Genomic DNA, 21,056 nt, shown 5'->3' on the forward strand with positions numbered 1-21,056 from the left:
CTATAAATTAGGTTTTATTTTTTTATCATTTGTATTACTAGAATTACGAGATATGTTTTACCCTAATGTTGACTTATTCAAAAATGCATAATAATTTGCTTCAAAATGGAAAACAAATTAATGCGTTAGATGAACCCAAGCTCAAAACTGATTGAATTTGAAACACAAACAATTGACTCAATAATTTAAAACAACTTGAACACTTGCAGCGTAATTTCGAAATGACTTGAAACCAAGATGACTTGAATCACCCGAATGCGACCTTTAAATATTTATTTTATAATTGATATATTATAATCGATATAATTAATGATAAAATTTTTATTCAGGTATTAATTTAAGTATTTAATTATGATTCACATATTGTATGTGTAATTAACTCTGTTAAAAATTACATAAACGGCAGAATTTTACTTTAGAAATATAGTCGACAATCCTAATTTCTTCTTGCAAGACTTGGATTAATACGAATAGACTTTGAAGAATGAAAAGTAAACGGAAAAACCGCAAAACCTCGAAGAAATAATTGTTGAATAATTAGTTCCATAAAAATATTGACGTGCCCATTTTAAAGAAAAATCACACATAAAATGTTTTGTGGATGAGACAACAAGCACTACTATTTGGTCTATGGGGCTAGACGCCGGTGTAATTATAAACAAGTGAATAAGGTAGTTGTCGTAGTCGTTCAATCACTCATTGTACATTAATATATAACCGGTCAAAATTATTAATAAACTAAAAAAGAAGAAAATTAATAAGAAAGAAAAAATCAATTTTCTAGAGGTTTGAAAGCTCAACTTCAAAGGTTTATTTGCTAATTTAATTAATTCGTCTTTCCTTCCAAACTTTCATATTATTTTTTACATGGAAGGTAGAGACTTTAAATTGAGATTAATTCATCATTGACATTGACAATATTGCTTGAGTGTCTAGGGTAAGTTTCAATTATTTAGATGTTTATATTCGTAGAGTTTAAAAATTTTGTGGTTGCTATATTGGACAAGAACTGTTATTATATTGGAAAGAATAACAAGCTCTATGATTTGGGACCACTAAACTATATAGTCATATTGTAATATTTATATCTAACTTTATTATTTACATTTTGAATGTAAAACAATTAAATAAATATATTTTAATGGGTAAAATAAATCGCTAAAATTATGAAACTATGACTTTACAATTATAAAGACTCCTGGTAGCACCCATCTGCTGCCTATTCCACAATGGTAAAACGACTACTGCCGCCGCCGCCTCCTACTCCTGCTCCTTCGCAGCCGCTATGGTCGTCCTCTTTATGATTAATTATGAGTTTAATGCTGGCTTAATTTTATCAACTAACCAAAATATTGTATGGTATTCCAACAATTATGAATTGTGATTGGATTAACGTGTTTAAGTCTTAAAATAGGTACTTAATTGAAAAAGAGTGTTCAATTAATTAATTTTTACTATTAGAGAGGTTATGGCTAGTTTACAATTAGAGAGCAATTGATAATAAATTTATTATTATTAATGATATTATTAATTATAATTTTATTTTATTTTATTTGATATTATATTCACGATCAAATTTGACTGATTCTAATAACTCCAAACAGAATAAGAAATGAATTCATAATTTTCAATCTTTACTCTTTTCAAATAAAAGAAATATTACTTGATTTCAATTGGTTGAACCATCTTTTTTCCCATTTATTTTCCTGGGAAAAAAATTCGATTGGCGGATGAGCATAAGAGGGGGCTGCAAAGAATGAAAATTAATAGGAACAGAAGAAGTTGAATTCCACGTCTCTTTGTCCTTTATTAAGTTGCCAAGATAATGATGTAGTAGGATTGGGGAAATCAATTGACAAACAGTTATCCTCTAGTGTTGAGGCGGGGTCTAGATGAAAGTGAAAGGGCAGTAGGCTTTTCATATCTCACTCAAGATCCGTATCAAACTAGTAGAGTAGATATCTTATATAAAATCAAACACCTTAAGGTTTGACCTTTTTTCTTTTTAATTTTTGACAAGGTAAAATATTAAAATAAAAGCGAGTTATTGTCATTAAACAAATCACTACAAACATTCAACGTCATTACGTGGAGTAAGGAAAAAACAAAGGAAGAAGTATTATTCACAAGTTTGTGTAGTTTTAATTAATGATAACTGAGATTAGAAGAGAAATAAATCTAATTTAAGTGGGGCAGGGGTAGGTGGTGTGGCCCACTTTGTCAAGGTGGCTACTGGCTAAGGCTTCTCGGTATCTCTCTTCCTTCAGTTTTCTCTCTCTTTAATTCAACTGAGAAATCGGGAATCTGGAACAGCCAGCAAGTTAGCGCAACCTCCTCGTCTTCCAATTTTTCTATTTTCTAATATTTTTATAATAAAGAATGAAATTATTGTTTGCTGATGTCGTTCCCGCATCAGTTGGCTTTAAGGTTTCACAGGAGACGGTTTCCTCCTCCTCCTGCGGTCTCCACCTGCTGCTCCTTCGCTACTCCTCCTCCCCGTGACTCTTCTTTTCTTTCCACTTCATCCTCTTCTTCCGTCGCTATGTCTCCCGAAATCTCGATGCTCATTCGCCGAGCTGCTTTTATTTTCACCGCCGTCACCCTCTCCGCTTTGCTCCTTTACACTGCTAATGATTCCCTCCGCTTCCTTCGTTTGTCGCCCGGTTACCTTTCTTCACCCTCTTTCTCTCGCTTTTTCCCTTACTTGTACGATAACTCTTCTTCTACGGTTAGTTCTCTTTTCCTTTTCTTGCTATTGTTATCTTGCTTTAATGAATTGGAAGGTAAGTTCAAAACACAAGAATTATTGTGCAAATAATTTTCTTATGAATTGGATTTGAAAAACAGTTACTTGGTTCACCTTGTTACTAGTAGAGTAAAATATTAACTATTTACCTTATTGCTGCAAAACTAGGAATTAAATTGGTTAATTTAGTTTTAATTTTCCCGGCATGATAGAGCTAGTGCTTAGTCGAGACTGTAAGGATTCTCAGATAATTTTTTGGACAGTAAACTTTTTCTTGTGCTATGAGCTTGCTGGATTAAATCTGGCTTGTTATCTTTGTATCTTCTTCCTTGTGTTTGTGGAAGTAATCTTATCTAAATGATGAATTGTTTCTGTTTGATGAATTTATAGATATGACGTTTTCAGATTCTGTGTGGGCGGGGTACTGCATACTTAATTTTGAATTTCAAATTTAGAGCTTAGTGGCATGCTAGCTTGTATATTATTCCTTGTGCTTATGGAAGTCATTTTATCAAAATGTTAACTTGATTCTGTTTGATGAATTTGTGTATGTGACGTTTTAGATGCTCCATCAGTGGGGTACTGCTTACATAATTTGAATTTAGGGTTTAGTGCTCTCTATTTGTTTCCCTTGTTTTGTAGTAATATCACTGAAACAACTAGAACAACTAAATTTTTACATATAACAAATATGGCATGCATTAAAGTGAAGGCCTACGACACACTTATAGGATGAGCTGCCTAGTATGTTTTCCTATTAATGCTTACCTGTGAAAAGAATCCAAGGAATATCCCTGAATATTTTTTCATTCGAAGTTGTTTTCCTGCAGAACTCCATGCAACAGCTTGAAGAAGTTTTGAAGAACGCTTCCATGAAGAGTAATACGGTCATTTTAACAACTTTAAATGATGCCTGGGCGAGTCCCAATTCAGTTGTTGACCTTTTCCTTCGGAGCTTTATGCTTGGAGATGACACACGTAGGCTTTTGGACCATTTGGTGATTGTTGCCTTGGATGAAAAGGCATATAATCGTTGTCAGCTTGTACATAAGCATTGCTATGCTCTTGTCACTGAGGATGTTGATTTTCATCAGGAAGCATACTTTATGACCCCACACTACTTGAAGATGATGTGGAGAAGGATTGATTTCCTGCGATCTGTCCTTGAGTTGGGTTATAGTTTTGTTTTCACGGTATTTGCCTCTCATTCTGGAAAATTTAATCTCATTCAATTTGTTGCTCACATGCTGATCTGTTTTAGAATTGATGATTCTTCCAATCTGTGCAGCCTGATATCTAACTGAAAGGTTCTGTGTTCAAATGGTGCATGCTCTGTTATTTTCAGAACAAAGTCAATATATTCCTTATAGAAGTTGCTAGAGCAATAATAATATATCAAACTTTCTACGTTTTCCTTTCAGCTACAAAACGTTTCGTTTTTTTTTTTCCAGGAGTACTCTTACTGCTAAAAGATTTGTCTTCATTTATGATTTTCTGAAGAACACATGTTTTACTGTCTGTATAACTTGATCATAGAAGGTCCTGGGACCCCATCTAATTTTGAAGATTGTGGTTAGAATGTCAAAACCTTTACCATGGCCTGTGTCTTTTTGACACAATACTGGTTTGCATGTGTATTGACAATCATTTTTGCACTAGTGAGAGTGCTCCTCACTCTGTTCTTGAATAGGTTCATTTCTATGGTGCTGTCGCTGTTGTCTGTCCTGAATTACATATCTATTTATCTTGGTCATTATCAATAGACAAACTTAGATGAGGACTTGTCTGACATGTTGATACACATAGGAGGAAGGGGGGTAGCAGGGAATAGTTGGGTTGACTACGGCCTATTTCTCTAACATATAAGCTTGTCTCACATGTTCATAGCTTTTCTCGGTTATATTTATGGATCTTATCCAAATCTAATCAACGTTGTGAAAGTGCTTATCTGCATATTTAATGCCTTCTTCATTGGGTTACTTCTCCAGGACGCTGATATCATGTGGTTTAGGGATCCGTTTCCACGGTTCTTCTCAGATGCTGATTTCCAGATTGCATGCGACAACTTTTTAGGCAGACCTGATGATATGAATAACAGACCCAATGGGGGATTTAACTATGTAAAGTCCAATAATCGGTCAATAGAATTCTACAAATTCTGGTATTCTTCACGTGAAACTTATCCAGGATATCATGATCAAGATGTCCTTAATAAGATCAAGTTTCATCCTTTCATCTCAGAGATTGGACTGAAGATTAGATTTTTGGATACTGCTTATTTTGGTGGCCTTTGTGAACCTAGCAAAGATTTGAATTTAGTGTGCACAATGCATGCAAATTGCTGTTATGGTATGGATAGCAAGCTTCATGATCTCAAAATTATGCTTCAAGACTGGAGAGCATTTATGTCATTGCCACCAGACCTGAAGAAGGAATCTATTTTCTCCTGGAGGGTCCCTCAGAACTGCAGGTACTCTTGCTGTCTATATCTGGACAACCTTTTCTCCTTTTTAGTTTGTTACTATGATCTGTAGCTTTTCCTCAAAATGGTTTCTCTGTTGTAGCTTTTCCTCAAAATGGTTTCTCTGTTTTTTTCTTTTTTATCTGTGTTACAGTCTTAGTTCTTTACGCCATTTTGATTCCCCACCTCCAGAGATGAAGGCTCAACAAGAGGAAAAACATTGATTGGAATTGTACATATCTTTAAATTATTTTCCGTCAAAAGATAAATGAGAGGGTAAGCTTTCTGGTTCCATTCATTTTTGTGATAATTCCTCATTTACACACTGAATTGATGGCGGTGACTTTTTTTTTTTTTTGGGTATAATTGTTGTCCGTTGATTCAAGTTGCTTTCAGCACCAACAAGCACCTCCCACTTATTTCCCTCTCTAATCTAAGTAATATTTCATTTTCTTTATGCTACATGACAGATGTTAGCAAGATCATGTATCTAGTTGAAGAAGCTTGAATGTCTAAACTTAACACACGAAAAGGAAGGCTTAAAAGAGTTTGGCTCTTTTTACTAAAAATATTTCATTCACAAGGCAAACTTTTTTGAATGAATTGCAAGCCAGAGTACTTGATAAATAAAACGCAAAAAAAAAAAAAAAAAAAAAAGAAGGAAAGAAAGAAAGAATTGGGTCTAATGATGAGAAGTGAACCCACTATAGTCTCAACAGTGACTGAGCACCCTGTTAGGACCACTGTTAATATAAATTGTTAAGGAGTACAAATCTCATTACTGAGTCACTATGTTGCTTAATATTTTTTGATGAATCCATGTTTGTTGTGACTGAGAAATTGGCAGTGAGGATCCGCAATTTGGTTCTTTTGCTGTGGAAAGTTGTTTGACTTTAGTGATAGTACAAGTGCCAATTCCATGGAAAAATTGTGCTATTTCAGTTGAGCTGAACCGAACCGAACCGAACCAGACAAGTTTTCAAAATTCTGTATTATAAATTGTCAGACAAGTTGTTTACGCAGGATGATATGTATCCAATTTTCTATTCAGTATTTTAATCAACACGACTCTCATTATTCCTATCATCTCTAATTTGGTTTATTGCTACTTAGTTTTTTTTTTTGTAGCATTTTTTTTTTTTTAACAGGGTAGTCAAAATATGGCCTATGTGTTCCATTTGAGGACATTGAATTTAGTATATGCTCAACTTAAATACAGGGTAACTTTATACAATAAAACTAATGTTTCCCAATTTGACTGTGTGCTATCAAGGAATGATGTACATGGTCTACATAGACTATACAAACTACTACCTTCTGAGTAAGGAGTGGCTATATCACATTAGATAAAAACAAATGATATGGTCAACAGAACACACGATTAGAGATTTTATCCAAGAACAGCATCCGTGTCCAGCTGCTGTCGGCTCATGAGAACACCCTCATTCCAGATCTCAATGGACCTGTAAATATAGAGAGTGCAAATAAAAATAAGTCATGTCACAGTAGATGCAGTTTGTGATAGCAGAATCTATTCAAAGATAAACCATTTATTCTGGGAGGAGGGGAGGGGGGCATATCTCTGTTGGTCTACCAGATATCATGGCAAAATGAAGAAAAACTTAATTCCTATATAATGCTGGACGATTTATCTGCATTTTTCCGACATAGAATTGCAAAGGTAGCCATTGCTCATAATCATGTTAGTTTTACCTAGGCGATGGCTACATGGATTCGTATCTAGAGTATAAGATAATATCACATGTTTGTACACGAGATGCATGCTTCATAAACAATTGGAGCTAATAATTTTTACCACATAGTCAACTGTCCATTTATTATTTTAACCAAAAAACCACAAGTGATTAATAAGCACATGTTTATGCAGGATCTTAGACATGACACGCAAGTTATATTGTGATATGAACACACACCTTGCTCCCTCAACATTAATACAAAGGAAGTGGCCATGTCGCCATCCATCTTCAAAATGGCCGAAGAAAACATTGCCAGATTTTGAGTAGAAGCGACCTTCACCATTGGCCTTTCCCTTCCAAAAGTTTGCAAACCACCGATCTCCAGTGTGAAAATAAAACCAACCCTACATGACCATGTAAGATAATTTTATCATCAATAAGTTAGAAAGAGAAGTATATATACATCGTCTATCAGATCTAGAAATAATTAAATGCTCTATGTAGATAGTTGATTTTGGTTATTACCTATTCTCTTTAGAATTATTTTAAAACGTGATGTTGTATAGAAAATAATGAAAACAACTAGAACAAGTGAAATACTGCTTCATACAGAACAACTAAAGCAAGTGAAGCACTACTTACGTGGGACAACTAATACAATTGGAACAATTACTTCGCACATAATAACCATTTCACTAGCAATGAAAATAACCCAAAATAAGTGATAGGATTCACGATTACTTTCATCTTGGGATGTTTCGAAAAGTTTGACTTGATGGCTCCTATATGGAGGTAGTTAAGAGATTTTCATCAATGTTTCTCCCTCTTATTTTTTTCTCGTGTACCTGTTCAGGTCTTGTACCTATTACACCTTTTTTTCTTGTTCTCGTATAGCTTTTCACGTATACCTCTTCTTTATTACCTTCTACTCGAGAACAAGTTTTATTACACCCAATTACCTCAACAATTATATAATGAGTTTTTAACCATTATATATAATAAAATTACTATTTTAATATCCACATAATGAGTTATAATAACAATTACTCACATTAAAGCTTTTCATAATAATGTCATTCATTATGCACATTAAAGCTTATTCTTGAGTAACCACGACTTTTGACACTATATATAGAGAGCCTTCGCAATTCATTTAAGGATCTTCACTTTCTTAGAGCTAACACATTCTCACCTAGAGCTTCATTCTCTAAATTCTCTCTCTAGCCCTTTTCAACTTATTGCTTCTCAGCTTCACTCCATCGCTTGCCTATTCTATACTTATTCTCAGTCTTATTCAAATACTTTGGCAATACAGTTATTCTACTACTAGTCTATTCTTTACTTATTCTTAATCATTACTCTACTATTCATTTATTCTCTTCCACCTGCCATGACACTCAGTACTTCAAGAACTGCTTCAATCTTTCTCTCTGCTGCCTCTGATACATCCTTTTTACTTAATTGCAACACTTCCTCACCTTATTATAGAAACCCTCTCTACACTTTGTATTAAGAAAAAAAGGACAAGGGTCAAATTTACCACTCTACTATTTTTTGGTGCAATTCTAGTCACCTATCTTGTCCAATGTGAATGAAAAAGACACTGTTGCTTTCCTCCCGTCTTTAACAATTCACATACTTATAAGAAAATTAATCTTGCTACCTAAATTTCTTAACTTGTCTTGAACTTGGTACTTTTTTCACTCTAACCAAAGCCAAATTCAACTTGAAGTAAAGTACCAGGATAATTCAGAGAAATGACTAAGAAGAGAATCAAAATTTACTGAATTCAATAATAAGAACCAGATATAGCTGGACAAATACAAATTCAAAGTCAAAAAAAGTTAAACAGCTACTACCAGTTTTTTATGAAATATGGAGAAGTGGATAAGAAAGCCAATATTGACATTGTCATTTTTATCGAAACTGAAGATCAGCTTCATGTTTGAAAAAAACAGGGTTGGGAAGGCCTGACCTTGCCATGCATCAGATCATCTCTCCAAGATCCCTGGAAAACATCCCCATTACTGAAGTAGAATGTACCCAGACCTGATCTCTTACCATAGCGCCAAATACCATCATAAATGCTTCTATCACCAAGGATTAGACGACCCTATATAAAATTTACTCAACTGTCATCTGATTTCATCTCCCAATAAAAAAAAATATACGTCATAAAGGGAGTTTTGTCAAATAAACCAGGGTTATATCAGAGTACCTTTCCTTCAGGAAGACCTCCTTGGCATCGCCCCTTGTAAACTCCTCCTCTGTACTGCATCTCCACAATAGGACTCCACTTTTTTGGTGAATCTCGTTCAGCTTCCTGTGTTAGACTAAATAATTAGAACTAAAGTCATAGCTCAGAGATAGCCCGTAACTCCCAAAGATGACAGATATGCTAAATGATAAAATATTAAGGATTTAATCTCTAAAAAAATTTTAGAATAAGGTTAAATTTCGAACATCATATCATTGAACTAAGGCTTGCAGTAAAAGAGAGCCACAACATGAACTAATAGACAAACCTGTCATTACTAAACAAATGAGAAAAATTATCCACTTCTGATAACGGCATTCTGATAACCTTTTTCCTTTTAGTTAAGTTACTGGCAGTGTTCTGGACTCTAGCTATGTCTCTTTTGCAAATGGCAGTTTCAGATAAGCGTTGCAGTATACTTAAATTATTGTAAAATTAACTGCAAGGATCAACACTCTAAGCTGACATGAAAACAAATGCATATGGTAAGTGAACAATAAATAAACAGGTTTTATAACTGAAGATATTGTAGTGTAAGCCTACTTAGCATGATTGTACACCTTCCAAGACAAGGATAAGAAACTAGTAGGAGTCCATATTTGACAAAGAATATTCATTATGCCTTAAAACTGCTCTTACGGTACATGGCCCAAGCAAGGAATTCAAATTAACATGCCTTAAAAGCTGAACCAAAAGAAAACAGATAGGACGTTAAATGAGATGCAGGTTACCAGCATAGAAGCTGCACGAACAGAAAGTACTCCCTGCTTCTTAGAAATATCAGTCTTTCCCTTTAATAATGTAGATGCAGTGTTATAAAATTCCCTCATCACTTCCAAACTTGCATCACTCAATGCACCCCAAGACCTACTTGAACTAAGAAATGATGGGGCTTTGACATCATTTTCAGATTTTAATTCTGGAAATTCTGAGGCATACAAGGTATTGACACCCTCTTTCAACTCTTCTGAAGACCTTACTCCAACAGGAAGGCAGAAGATGCTGAGATTATCAAGCACCGGAGTAGCTTCTGAGTCAGCTGCTCTTTCTTTGGCCCACTCCTGTGCAAGCTGATGTCCTGGACCCAAGTTCCAGCCACTCAGTGGCTCGCGATGGAAAGTAGGAATACCTGGGATATGGAAAATGAATGAGCTGATTCACTTTTCCAATATGCAACATCTGCAGGTTCTTGACAGTTACTTAGACAATCATGAGTCATCAAATTGTGAATAGTTACTCTAATCTAACAAAGTAAATTTGTTATTGCTACCTTCAGTAATTTCATCATAATAACTGGAAGAATCAGTTGTTCCATCTAATGAAGCAACCTCGTTTTGATCAGATCCACTGTCATCATTTATCCAATAGGAAAACAATTCGTAGCTTATAAGCATTTTACTGAAGAGAGAACCTTTTAAGAGAATCAAATTGTAAATGAATTACAACCAAACCTCAAAGAGTAGAGATCACTGGGTTTCCTGTTTTCTACTTTCTGAATTTCTCCAGAGTAATCATCAGAGTCTCCAGATATGCCTTCTAAAGCTAGTTTATTTCCCATCTCATTGGAATCTATCTTATTTATCACCATGAAATCATCTCTGGAAGAACCATTTGACTGTGAAGGATGACTCCTCAAAAGTTTGAAAACAAACGGGAAATGCTGTGCCAGTCTAGTAAAAATGCTGCTTTTTTGCGAAGTTTGTTCTTCAAGATGACTGGAAATCACAAAAGCTTTAGGCCAGGCTAAGAAGAAAAGAAAACAGCCAACAGAACTTGGATTCATAACCGCCATATCAGTAATTGAGAATGAGCAAAAGATGTTGTTGCAACAAACTGCAAAGACAGGAATCATAAAAACTAAAATTTATGCTACATAGTTTCAAAATATTGTCACAATCAAGATAAAACTACCATCAGGATTGTGCTGACCTATAAATGGCTACCACGAGCTTATGCCATGGAGAAGTCTTATGAACTGATTAAATTACATATTAAACTTCAATCAAATATCTACCCCCTAACAATCATGCAGCAGAACCTATCATAGCTAAGACTTCAATGCAACTCATTCAAAGGGAGGAAAGGGAGGAAGCTGCATTCTAAGATTTCAATGCAACTCATTGTCATGCCATTTTGCCTTGTAAATTCTCATCCAAGACTTAGAGCTGCTGTTTATGGGCTTGCTTTGGAGAACATATCCAGCACTTGGGAAAAGATACTTTCTCGTAGGTGCATATGCCTAACTAAATTCACTATCCTCCCTATGTTTATCATTTTTGTCTATTTTGGAATCAAGTTGAAATTTAACTTCTACTGTTGTAAGTTAGGTACATTTTGAGTTTTGGCTGATGTCCTTTTGGCGTTTTAAGTGATAATCTACTGGCCAAGTCAGTAAAATCAAGAGTTTGTTTGAATAAATTGACCCAATTAACCAAAATGAAGAATTTGAGGGGCTAGTTGAACTAAATAAATGTCACAGAGCTCAATCATACATTCAATACTTGCTTTAAGGGCCAAATTTACCTTTTTGTCTAAGTAGGGCTGAACAAAAAAATCCAAAGAAGGAATTTGAACTGTAGTGTTCAGTTCAGATCAATTTTTATATCGTATTGGTTCCAATATTACATTAATCTATTTGGTTTGGTTCACTTTACAATACTTACAATGAAAACCCAAAATGATCAGAACTGGACCATATTGTACTTTTTTAATTAAATTTTATATTACATTTTAGTTTAGAATTAAAATAAAAATATATATTTTAATTCTAAAATAATACTTAAAAAAATAAAAAATCTTTAAAATTTGAAAACCAAGGAACTGATCCGAACTGATGGAATTCCATCCAGGTCAGTTCAGTTGCAAAAGGCATTTGGTTTGGTTTCTCAAAAACCAGAATGCTGCAAAAGTAACTGAAAATTTATTTTCCCCTATGTCTAAGTACATATATTATGCTTGAACAGAAAATGCCATAGATCCAGTTCCAATATTGACATAAACAAGGTCAGCTACCTCCAATCAATCAAAAGAAAAGGGAAAAGGGGAATTTTCACTAATAAAGAGCAACACTTCAATTATACCTCATGACAATAATCATACTTTATGATATAACTTTAAACATGAATATAGCTAAAACAGTTGAACTGCTAGGACCAATTAGGAAACTTTAATTACTCTCTGGTTTAGGAAATTGCTTCTGAAAAACTTTAAGGAACAAACAATGGACAGAAACAACTAGTTTGTGCAGCCATACAAGTTTATATAAATAATTAACAGATGAACAATTCTTTGCAATGTGATGGTCTATAAGGAGTTTTAAACTTTTAGGTGCCAAAACCTCAAACCAAAGAAGTTAAGGTGAAAAAACCTGAAAATGAATTTGAATTCATGAAAAAACTAATCTGCTGATAAATGCCTAACACATCAGAGTTTTAGGGAAAATAACATATCTAGTTAAAGAATACCAAATTGACAATTTTATAACTAAGAGAACATTAGTAATATATTTGTTGCCATCTTATTTCTAAAGCAAGATTTCTCACCCCAAGAGAACAACAGTTGTGACTAGCAGGTTGGGCTCCAGATTAGGTTCATGAATTACAGATATCATAACGTCCTCGGTGTACTCTGCAGTTTGACGGAATGTATGCAAAAAGGCTTGCACATCATTGTTGTTGATAACATTTGAACTAGCAACAACACATATAACCATGCCATCGAGGTCCTATGTTCAAAAAGGAAATGGTCAAAGCTTGTAATAACATAAGCCACAGTAGGTTGCTCATATATCACAAAAATATTCAAAACAATGATATGATTTTAACCGCAAAGAAAACCATATGAGGATTAAACAACGCAAAATACAAAGTCATGCATGCGGTCACATATGCACATAACTCAACACTTCAAAAGAAACTCATGCCAGATCTGCATTTAAATTTCCTTCAATCATACCTTTACCCCTGCACCAATAAAAGGGCATTCATACAAAGCTTGAGAAATTGAAGTCCTGATATTGTAACCAGCACCAAATCCAAGTTTTGCTTCTTTGTACTTTCCAAGAATCTGTACAAGTTTCCATTCATCCAAGAAAAGTTAATGAAAACAAAAAGGAAGTAAGCAATAAAATCTTATAATTGGGAACAAGAAACTTTGTACATCTAAGTTCCTCAATCAAGGCCAAGAACAAAGTGCCAGTAGCAGCATGCAAAGACAAATTAGGAATGAAGAACAAAATACATGAAAAACAACAAAGTTTAAGAACAAAATACAAAAGTTCAAGAAATAATAAAAAAAGTAATAACTATCGCAAAAAGCAAGTCAGGTCAGCTTACATTTAAAACTTCTGAAACTCTAAGTTCTTTCATATTATCATGCACTGCATCAATAAGCTTTCTTTGCATCTCCTGGAGGGTTCCCAGATTTCACCAATGACATAAGCATGGTGCAGAAGTTAAGTTCCAACCATATAAGGGAGAAGAAATGCTTACACTTATGACCACTGATATTGTGTTCATCGCAAGTAAAGCAGCATTATTTGCAGTTTTCAAAGCCTCATCTAGAGTTACCAACTCATTTTTGAGCAAGGTGTCAGTGTCAATATCTGCACAAGTGCAAACAAGAAGCACTACTTAATGTGCCACTTTAAGGTTAACAAGTCTAGAACCAAAAAAGGAAAAAATCAGCGGGAACTACCAGCATCAGAATGGGCAGTTTGTATTAAAAGTGACTTACTATATATTTTTGGAACAAGTATAGCCAAGTAACTCAAAATCTCTCCTCTCTACCCCCTCTTTTTCTTTTCATTGGTTTCTCTTATAATTATCAGAAATTTAGTTTTCATTAGTAATTACACATAATAATCTCAATGAAAGTGAAAGCATGAACTTTAAAACCATAGCTAAACTATTCCAATTACTCAACCAAAGAGGACTGCTCACATAGTCCATTAATCGGTTCTAAACCACTGGATGTCATTCAAAATGAAATTTAAAACTAAAAAACCAGTTGTGCGAGTGAATGACTAAGCTGTAGATTGTCATTTAGGCCACCTAGAAAAGTAAGAACCATCATTTTGATCAGTGTAATGGTTAATGGAAAGCATATTGAAGAATTTATACAATGAAATGCAATACATTATTTTGAAAAGCCCAAGCACCTTAGAAAAAGGTTAAATTGTTAAAAGCCATGGAGTGTGAGGGATGAGCACCTTATACCAATTGACGGTAGATGGGTCACTTTAGTAGTGGTGGCTTTAAGAAGGGATGCGTCTCCTCTGACGGGTGGATTTTAATATCGCCACAATTGGTTCAATAAACAAAATAAAATAAGACTCTCTATTGGGAAAAAATTGTTATCCATAATGCCAATTATGCGGAATGGACTAATTCAATCATAACTCAAATAATGGTAGGTTTCAGGTATTCACCACCCTTACAGCTGATTGCAGGGAATTGCACAGACAAATTAAGAAGAACAAAGCATCCTGGAAGATCAGATAACAAGAACAAGAGAATTTGGTTTTACAATCCTAAGCAATCAAGTATAAATGGGTTACGATAGAGGTCCAGCAGGTTTTTCATATTGCAATCACAAGGAGAGCAAGGCAAGGACTGATTAGAGCTCCCATGTCATGATACTGCAGAATTACATCATGTGCCGCATGTCAATGAAAACACACAATCTTCTTCTCCACAGGGCTCCAGACAGATAGCCACCCCTAAGAAGAATGGTTGCCCATCTAGGAAGCCTCATATTTTCTACCACCAAAAAAGACCCTCAATGTGATTCCAATAAACCAAGAGACATAGCAAAACTCCAGGTGTCCTGTTAAAAGAGAGCAACTATTTGTTTCTCAAAAAGCACCAAGTTCAAGTAGCTTCTTGACAATGGTAGGTAACAACATCAGGATGCTATGTAGAATAACCTTGGGAGGACTAACGTAGTTATGTCACAATAAAAGATTCTATATGTCCATGAGGAAGCCCTTGGGAGTTCATAATTGATAATATTTGGTCATCATTTTTAAACAATGGTGAATGTTCAACTAACAAAATGCTTGTATCATACTTACCGATACAAAAATTTGTAATCTCTTGAAGTTTTCCAACCAAATCCTTGACCTGCAAATCGATTTAACAGTTATGATATGTGGTGAAAAGGAAGCATGAAAAGTATCAGTTTGAACTGCTGTCCACAGCTAACCCAATAACCTCAAATTTTAAAGCTCCCCCTTAATGGTACACTGTAAGAAGGCCTATACGCCTACATAACTTCGTGCCTAGTACTTAGCAATTAACCACCCAAACACTTAGTTAACTTCGGGGAGATTCCTGCGACAGACCTATAGACTCCGGGTACGATTCAACTCTTGTTGATCTTCAAATTCTCATTTATCATTCTACTTAGTTATAAAACCAAAGCGAATGAGCTTTAGCTAACATAATCCAAGTAAGCAGGTAATATCTAATCAGTCTATATCATCAATTTGTCTACCTATTTATCATAGACTATGAATTCTCCAATATTTTTGGGTTGCATAGTCTACACTCAATAACTTTTTGTAAAGTTTAATGTTTCATGGTATGGCTCGCATCTAAAACCAAAATAATAGTGACATTCCACATATCAATTAAGATCACTTTGCCAATGGTTTGTATTCAAGGAATATTGCAGACATTAACTTTGAATTTGCAACCATGTGAAGTTGGACTCCAACACATTACCAAAAATGTCATGGCATAATCCACTTTAATCGGAATTAGCCATGAGACAGACAGACTTATAAAAAGAATGGATGTTGTTCTTGTTCTTGTTCTAAATTCACCTATATAGTAGAAAATTCAGTTCTTGAAGCTAAGGGCATTTATGCCAAAGAATAATATACATTATACAGGATGATTTTAAACTGTTATATCATGCATTCTCTATTTCTTGGAGTAAAATTTCATATGTTCTTCATGGTCAAGGAGGTCATGTCACAATTTTGAAGCATTACTGACCTCATCAAGTCGCCTCTGTCCTTCAAAACTGAAAGGCTTTAAAATGATAGAAACAGCAAATCCACTGGCAGATCTTATTGCTTTAAGTATGTCAATTGCTGCAATGTGATCCAAGCCAAATCCAGCACCAGCCACCTGGTTAATTGAAAAGAAAAAAACAAGGAGAAGGAATTGGAACCAAGTTTATCTTGTAACTTCATTTATCAAATTACAGCACAAACCATAAGGGAAACAGTACTGATGCTCAAAACTTTGAACAATAAGACTACCAGAATAGTCAAATAACCATTAAATACCACTGTGTCAAACCAAATAAGGCCTCTAAGCTTTTTATTTTGAAGCTGTGTTTGCTGAACCTTTTATGGCAAATTAAATCAAGTAATCAACCATGCAGATTGAGTCAATATCCTTTGCCATGCACTAAACTATAGACTACACACCAAGAAAGGTCATCCTATGGAAGGTCAATATATTCCAATAACCCTTTTGACATGCTTCTTTTGAATAATGTCCCTATTCTACAAGAAAAGATGTGCAATCCTTAGTGAAAACTAGCCATACACATGTCAGTTCCCCCACCACGACCCCAAATCAAAATTTATACAAAAATTTCTTATAGGCCAATCATCTATGATGGTAGTTGAAGACTAACATAAGGAACAATGTCATGGAAAAAATCTACTGAGATTTTGTAGGTTGACTAATTTGCTTTAACTTTTGTCTTATTTGGAGTCTTTTTAGGGGGCTAATGTAAAGTAATTTAATTTACTTAAGGTCAGCACACTACAAAAAGATCAGAGAGACAAATAGGATAAATAGAACAAAAAAAGTATTCTAAGGAACAATAGTACTATTTCAACCTTACAACTAAGAAAACACTGAGTCAACAGGGAAGTTGGCGGAGAAATATTACAATCTTTTGCTTTCACACATCTTAGCATTTGCAATTTCTAACAGCAGCAAGGGTATAATGAAGTATGAAATATATAAGGTAAGTAAATGAATTATAACATATAGATTGCGGATGTTGAAAGTTTATGATATCTAATACACATATGATACACCTCGTAGAAGTAGTTATGCTACTTAATTACCAACTTATAAAAACTGCTCTAATAACCATTCTGACTGCATCTAGTCCACATGTGGCATTCTATTCTTGTAGACTTTCATTCTATTTAATCCATAGTGGGAGGGTCATTACATCATCATTGCAAACAGCCTTTGTATAGTATTTCATTTGATGATCAGTAATAATCAGTATTCAGTGCTTTCTATATTTTTAAAAATAAAACATACAAAAGATGCAAGAGTCCAAGGCAAGGAATGTACAAACAAGGATGATAGTCTTTGAACATGACTGCACGAAAATAGCAGCTTCCACAATCCTTGGTGTAATATCTGCAAAGGAGAACAAAATGTACTACAAAAATTAGCTTAAGTTTTTGCATGTATGTCATGACAAGCTTATGAAATTTACACATATCAAAATATTAAAATACAAAGTTGAAAAAGTAATGAACCCCAAAAAAATTTCCAGCTTTTCACCATTTTCCTTTTCTTTGTCTTGTTATCCCTAAGGCCTTTTTTTTTTTTTCATTTTTTTCTATAAGGTATGAATCTAATATCTACCTTGACCCCACCCCATCTTTACTACTTTAGCCAATTATTATAATTTGAAACTATCCTAAGTTGTTATACTCTTACTCTCAATGCTGCAAGAAGATATGCTAGGTTATGGTGAAACAAGGTACAACAAAAGTCAATTTATAGCCGCGAGGCAAGCAAACTGCTCCAAAAATAAAGTAAAAAAAGGATCAATCAAATATTCAGTAATTGGTAATTATTTCCAGAAACAAGTAAAAGGAGCAAGCATTAGTTCTAATTCAGAACTTAATATGACTGAGTCAGAGTGATATTTGATTTAATGATCTTCCTAGAGTAAGGTTACAATATAATGCTTCTTTGAATGAAGCAAAGAATAGCCATAGAGCACATCTGAAGAATGCTTGAACAATTACAAAAGAATGATAATGTAGGAATGCCTTTTATATACCAGAAGATGGCAAGGAAAATATGCATCTTTACTTGGGAAAGAAAAGGAAAAGAGCATTCTCTATGACAGGCCATAGAAATATGTAAATATTTATGACATTACATTGTCAAAAAGAATAAAGAAGATAATGTGACCTTTACCACCTTTGCTTGGCAAAAATTTGACACTAACTTTTATTCAGGAGTTTTTAACTGGTAAGAAACAATGCCAAAACACATTCAGTGAAGCAACAATTATCACGCATCCATCAGAACATGCATTCCAAAGATGTTCATGTTCCTAAAACTGAACATGGCATGACTCATTGAGCAACAAACAAATTGAAAATAAAAAACAATACCTTCTTGTCACCAGAGAGGGCAACAAATTGATTCTTTATGACATAGTAAGTAATACCACAAGTGCTTCCTATTAATTGAATCCTTTACACCAGGAATCAACCAAAAGGAAGAGGTGCACGAAACAGAAAGTGACCCTTATTGGGACACGGGAACAAACAGATCATCTTCCATGAGAAAGACAACCTCTAAAGACACAAACACGTCAAATTAGGAGTTCAGTGGAAAAGATATTATTTTCGCCTAAGCTCCAACACAGTGCTTTTACTATGCAATAGGCTTATGCTTCTATGGAATCCAATGCGTTCTTTTGCCAGCTATATGTCTGAATTAAGATTCATAAATACAAATCTAAAATCTCAATCTAAACTGTCAAACACCCAACCCACCTGTCCCCGCCCCATCTACAACCACTTCATATAACCAGACACCATTTCTGTTTTATCCATGTGGAAAGAAAACAAAGAATGAGAAACATATTTCAGTAGCTTCTGCTTACACATTCCAAGCGTTGAAATAAAAAGTAACATTGCCATTACTAAAACCATAGAAAAAGGAGCTCCAAATATCATAAATTCGAAATATACTCTCACTTCTACCCTTCATAAATGCTGTCAACATATTACGTGAAGATGATGGGTTAAACATCTACAATAATTTTAAAAGAAGGCTATCAAATTGTAAATTAATTTTAGATACCCATAATGGTAAGCTAGTGTCATGATTATTACTTATTTATTATTTGGAATATGTGCTCACATGATTTTCAGTGATTGAAAGAGCTAGCTAAAAGTTTATAATGAAAATTCACATCGGCTGTTCCTTACATGCCTTTTTCACATTGGCCTTAATCATTTTAGTAGGAAAATAAAATCAGGCACAAAAATTACTTAGCTAAAACTCAGGTTTCCCTCAGGCACAAAATAATTCATGAAAAGTCACTAAAGAAAAGGAGGGCTCTAGCATTGGTAGCTGTTGGATAACAAACAAAGTTTGGTTCTTAAGTATGCTAGAAATCATGATCTTTCACCAGTGTAATACAAATTATCTCCACTTGAAATATCATAAAGGATTTAAATGAAATTTGCATGTAATGCAAGAAACTTCAAAGAAACAGCCAACCTAAGAATTGGTTTTAAGATAAAGTAACTACAATGGAATTCTCCGGTCTAGGTATCATTTCAAATTTGAATTTGATGTTTGCTAGATACAGCATGATATACTAACTAAAGAGTTAAAGATAGGGAAAAAAAAAACCTTGTCCTAGGAATCTTTGTTGTAACTGCACATTTGATGTGTCTTTCATGAGAATATTCCTGGACAGAAAGAAAAACAAAGAGGGAGAATATCAAATATACAAGTATTGAAAAAGAGAGGAGGCTAGAAATAGTTGACAACTATAGCTTAAACCAAAAGCTTTTGTTTTAACTTTATGACAAGATTGCTCGAAAGTATCCTTGAAGAAGAAAATATAAATTCATAACAACAATCTAAGGCAGAATTTGAAAGGGAACACTAAAGAAAACGAGAACTGAAGCAAATTTGGCACTTCATGCCATTGAAGAAGTTTTGAGATTATATGTCAAACCTCTCATTAGTTGCAATTAAAGCAATTCAGATCTATTTATTAAACAAAATATTTGCCCCTAGACATGAGTCAGTAAGACACTACTCTAGCAAAGTGGTCTCACTGGCCTATGTCACAGACTAAGTGTGACAAAGCAAGTGGCCACCAGAAAGCTGGCTACTGATTTCAGTTGCTATACACAGTTCTAACTGAAAGCAGGCAGCGCGTAATGTTCTCAGCAGGTATAGAAAGCCAGAACTTTTGAGTTTAACAAGATTAACATGACAACAAGACCTTCCAAGTTAGCTTCTTTTCATTGCATCGCCAACCATAAAACCATAATACATATGTCTATCTTGCAACAAAACCGTAATCGAAAACCTTACTAGCAACGCAACGTTGACAATAACATTACTTCCAATCTAGCTCTACCCTTTGGAACATGTACAAATAAGCAAATGAAAACATACCCACTTACCCAAAGCATGCCTACTAAAAATTAAAACCCTTAACAAAAATTTTTAAAGAAATTAATAGGGCATTTACCAAAATCTCAAAGAAGACAATTGGAAAGGCGAGTCCAAGCAAAATTCAAGCACAGCATCTTTCCTACTACCAATGGCAATCACTTCCACTACCCCACTATTCTTTTCCCTGTTATTTCCGTACCCACTTACAGAACTAGATTGTTTCTCTATACTCATCGAAATTTTAACAATAGACCTCAAGTTACAGCTCAATTTTTTACAACCATAACGTATGGGACCAAAGTAAGATTTGAAAGAAACAAGCTTTGAAGAGGAATGTGTTAAAAAGGAAATGCGAGAAGCTGATTGAAAACTCAAGAGAACTGGAACCTCCATTGAAGCAGCGGGCATTTTCCTTTTTGTTGCAAAAAATTTGTCAGCTGGCTTTTGAAGCAGTATTAGATTG

The 21,056-nt window shown here is 34.4% G+C and overlaps 2 protein-coding genes across 6 annotated transcripts; one reads left to right on the top strand and one right to left on the bottom strand.

Annotated features, from left to right (window-relative positions):
* Nucleotides 1–2,239: 2,239 nt before the first annotated feature.
* On the top strand, nt 2,240–7,234 carry LOC110422913 (Nucleotide-diphospho-sugar transferase family protein). Of its 4 annotated transcripts, none has more exons than XR_002445787.2 (5): nt 2,240–2,728; nt 3,577–3,939; nt 4,735–5,216; nt 5,362–5,483; nt 7,096–7,234. XR_002445787.2 is itself a non-coding variant. In XM_021436943.1 (4 exons), the coding sequence occupies exons 1-4, from the start codon at nt 2,399–2,401 to the stop codon at nt 5,429–5,431; spliced, it is 1,245 nt and encodes a 414-aa protein (XP_021292618.1). In that variant the 5' UTR covers nt 2,240–2,398; the 3' UTR covers nt 5,432–5,669. The 4 variants fall into 4 exon arrangements, 1 of the variants encoding a protein (XP_021292618.1); XR_002445788.2 differs by lacking the exon at nt 7,096–7,234 and adding an exon at nt 6,055–6,229; XR_002445789.2 differs by lacking the exon at nt 7,096–7,234 and adding an exon at nt 5,678–5,883.
* On the bottom strand, nt 6,400–21,056 carry ARC3 (GTP binding protein). Of its 2 annotated transcripts, XM_021436940.2 has the most exons (16): nt 20,670–21,056; nt 19,814–19,872; nt 17,499–17,563; nt 16,163–16,297; nt 15,235–15,283; nt 13,652–13,764; nt 13,496–13,567; nt 13,116–13,226; nt 12,704–12,885; nt 10,613–10,876; nt 10,432–10,508; nt 9,893–10,290; nt 9,123–9,227; nt 8,880–9,017; nt 7,142–7,308; nt 6,400–6,670 (listed from the first exon to the last, which is right to left on the bottom strand). In XM_021436940.2, exons 1-16 carry the CDS (start codon nt 20,999–21,001, stop codon nt 6,598–6,600), a joined length of 2,340 nt encoding a protein of 779 aa, XP_021292615.1. In that variant the 5' UTR covers nt 21,002–21,056; the 3' UTR covers nt 6,400–6,597. The 2 variants fall into 2 exon arrangements, 1 of the variants encoding a protein (XP_021292615.1); XR_002445786.2 differs by lacking the exons at nt 6,400–6,670; nt 7,142–7,308; nt 8,880–9,017 and adding an exon at nt 9,430–9,622 and having other exon boundaries at nt 9,124–9,227.

Source organism: Theobroma umbraticum, unplaced genomic scaffold (assembly GCF_002168275.2).
Source record: "Theobroma umbraticum cultivar Fairchild unplaced genomic scaffold, ASM216827v3 scaffold_20.0, whole genome shotgun sequence".
NCBI classification, from domain to species: domain Eukaryota; kingdom Viridiplantae; phylum Streptophyta; class Magnoliopsida; order Malvales; family Malvaceae; genus Theobroma; species Theobroma umbraticum.

Bases quoted from the DNA above. Each gene is read 5' to 3' on its own strand.
- LOC110422913 (XM_021436943.1), top strand. From the start codon at position 2,399: ATGTCGTTCCCGCATCAGTTGGCTTTAAGGTTTCACAGGAGACGGTTT. The intron at 2,729-3,576 runs GTTAGTTCTCTT...GTTTTCCTGCAG, and splicing joins ACGATAACTCTTCTTCTACG to AACTCCATGCAACAGCTTGA. The intron at 5,217-5,361 runs GTACTCTTGCTG...TCTGTGTTACAG, and splicing joins AGGGTCCCTCAGAACTGCAG to TCTTAGTTCTTTACGCCATT.
- ARC3 (XM_021436940.2), bottom strand. From the start codon at position 21,001: ATGCCCGCTGCTTCAATGGAGGTTCCAGTTCTCTTGAGTTTTCAATCA. The intron at 13,765-15,234 runs GTAAGTATGATA...GCACTTGTGCAG, and splicing joins GATTACAAATTTTTGTATCG to ATATTGACACTGACACCTTG. The intron at 7,309-8,879 runs GTCAGGCCTTCC...ATGGTCATGTAG, and splicing joins ATGATCTGATGCATGGCAAG to GGTTGGTTTTATTTTCACAC.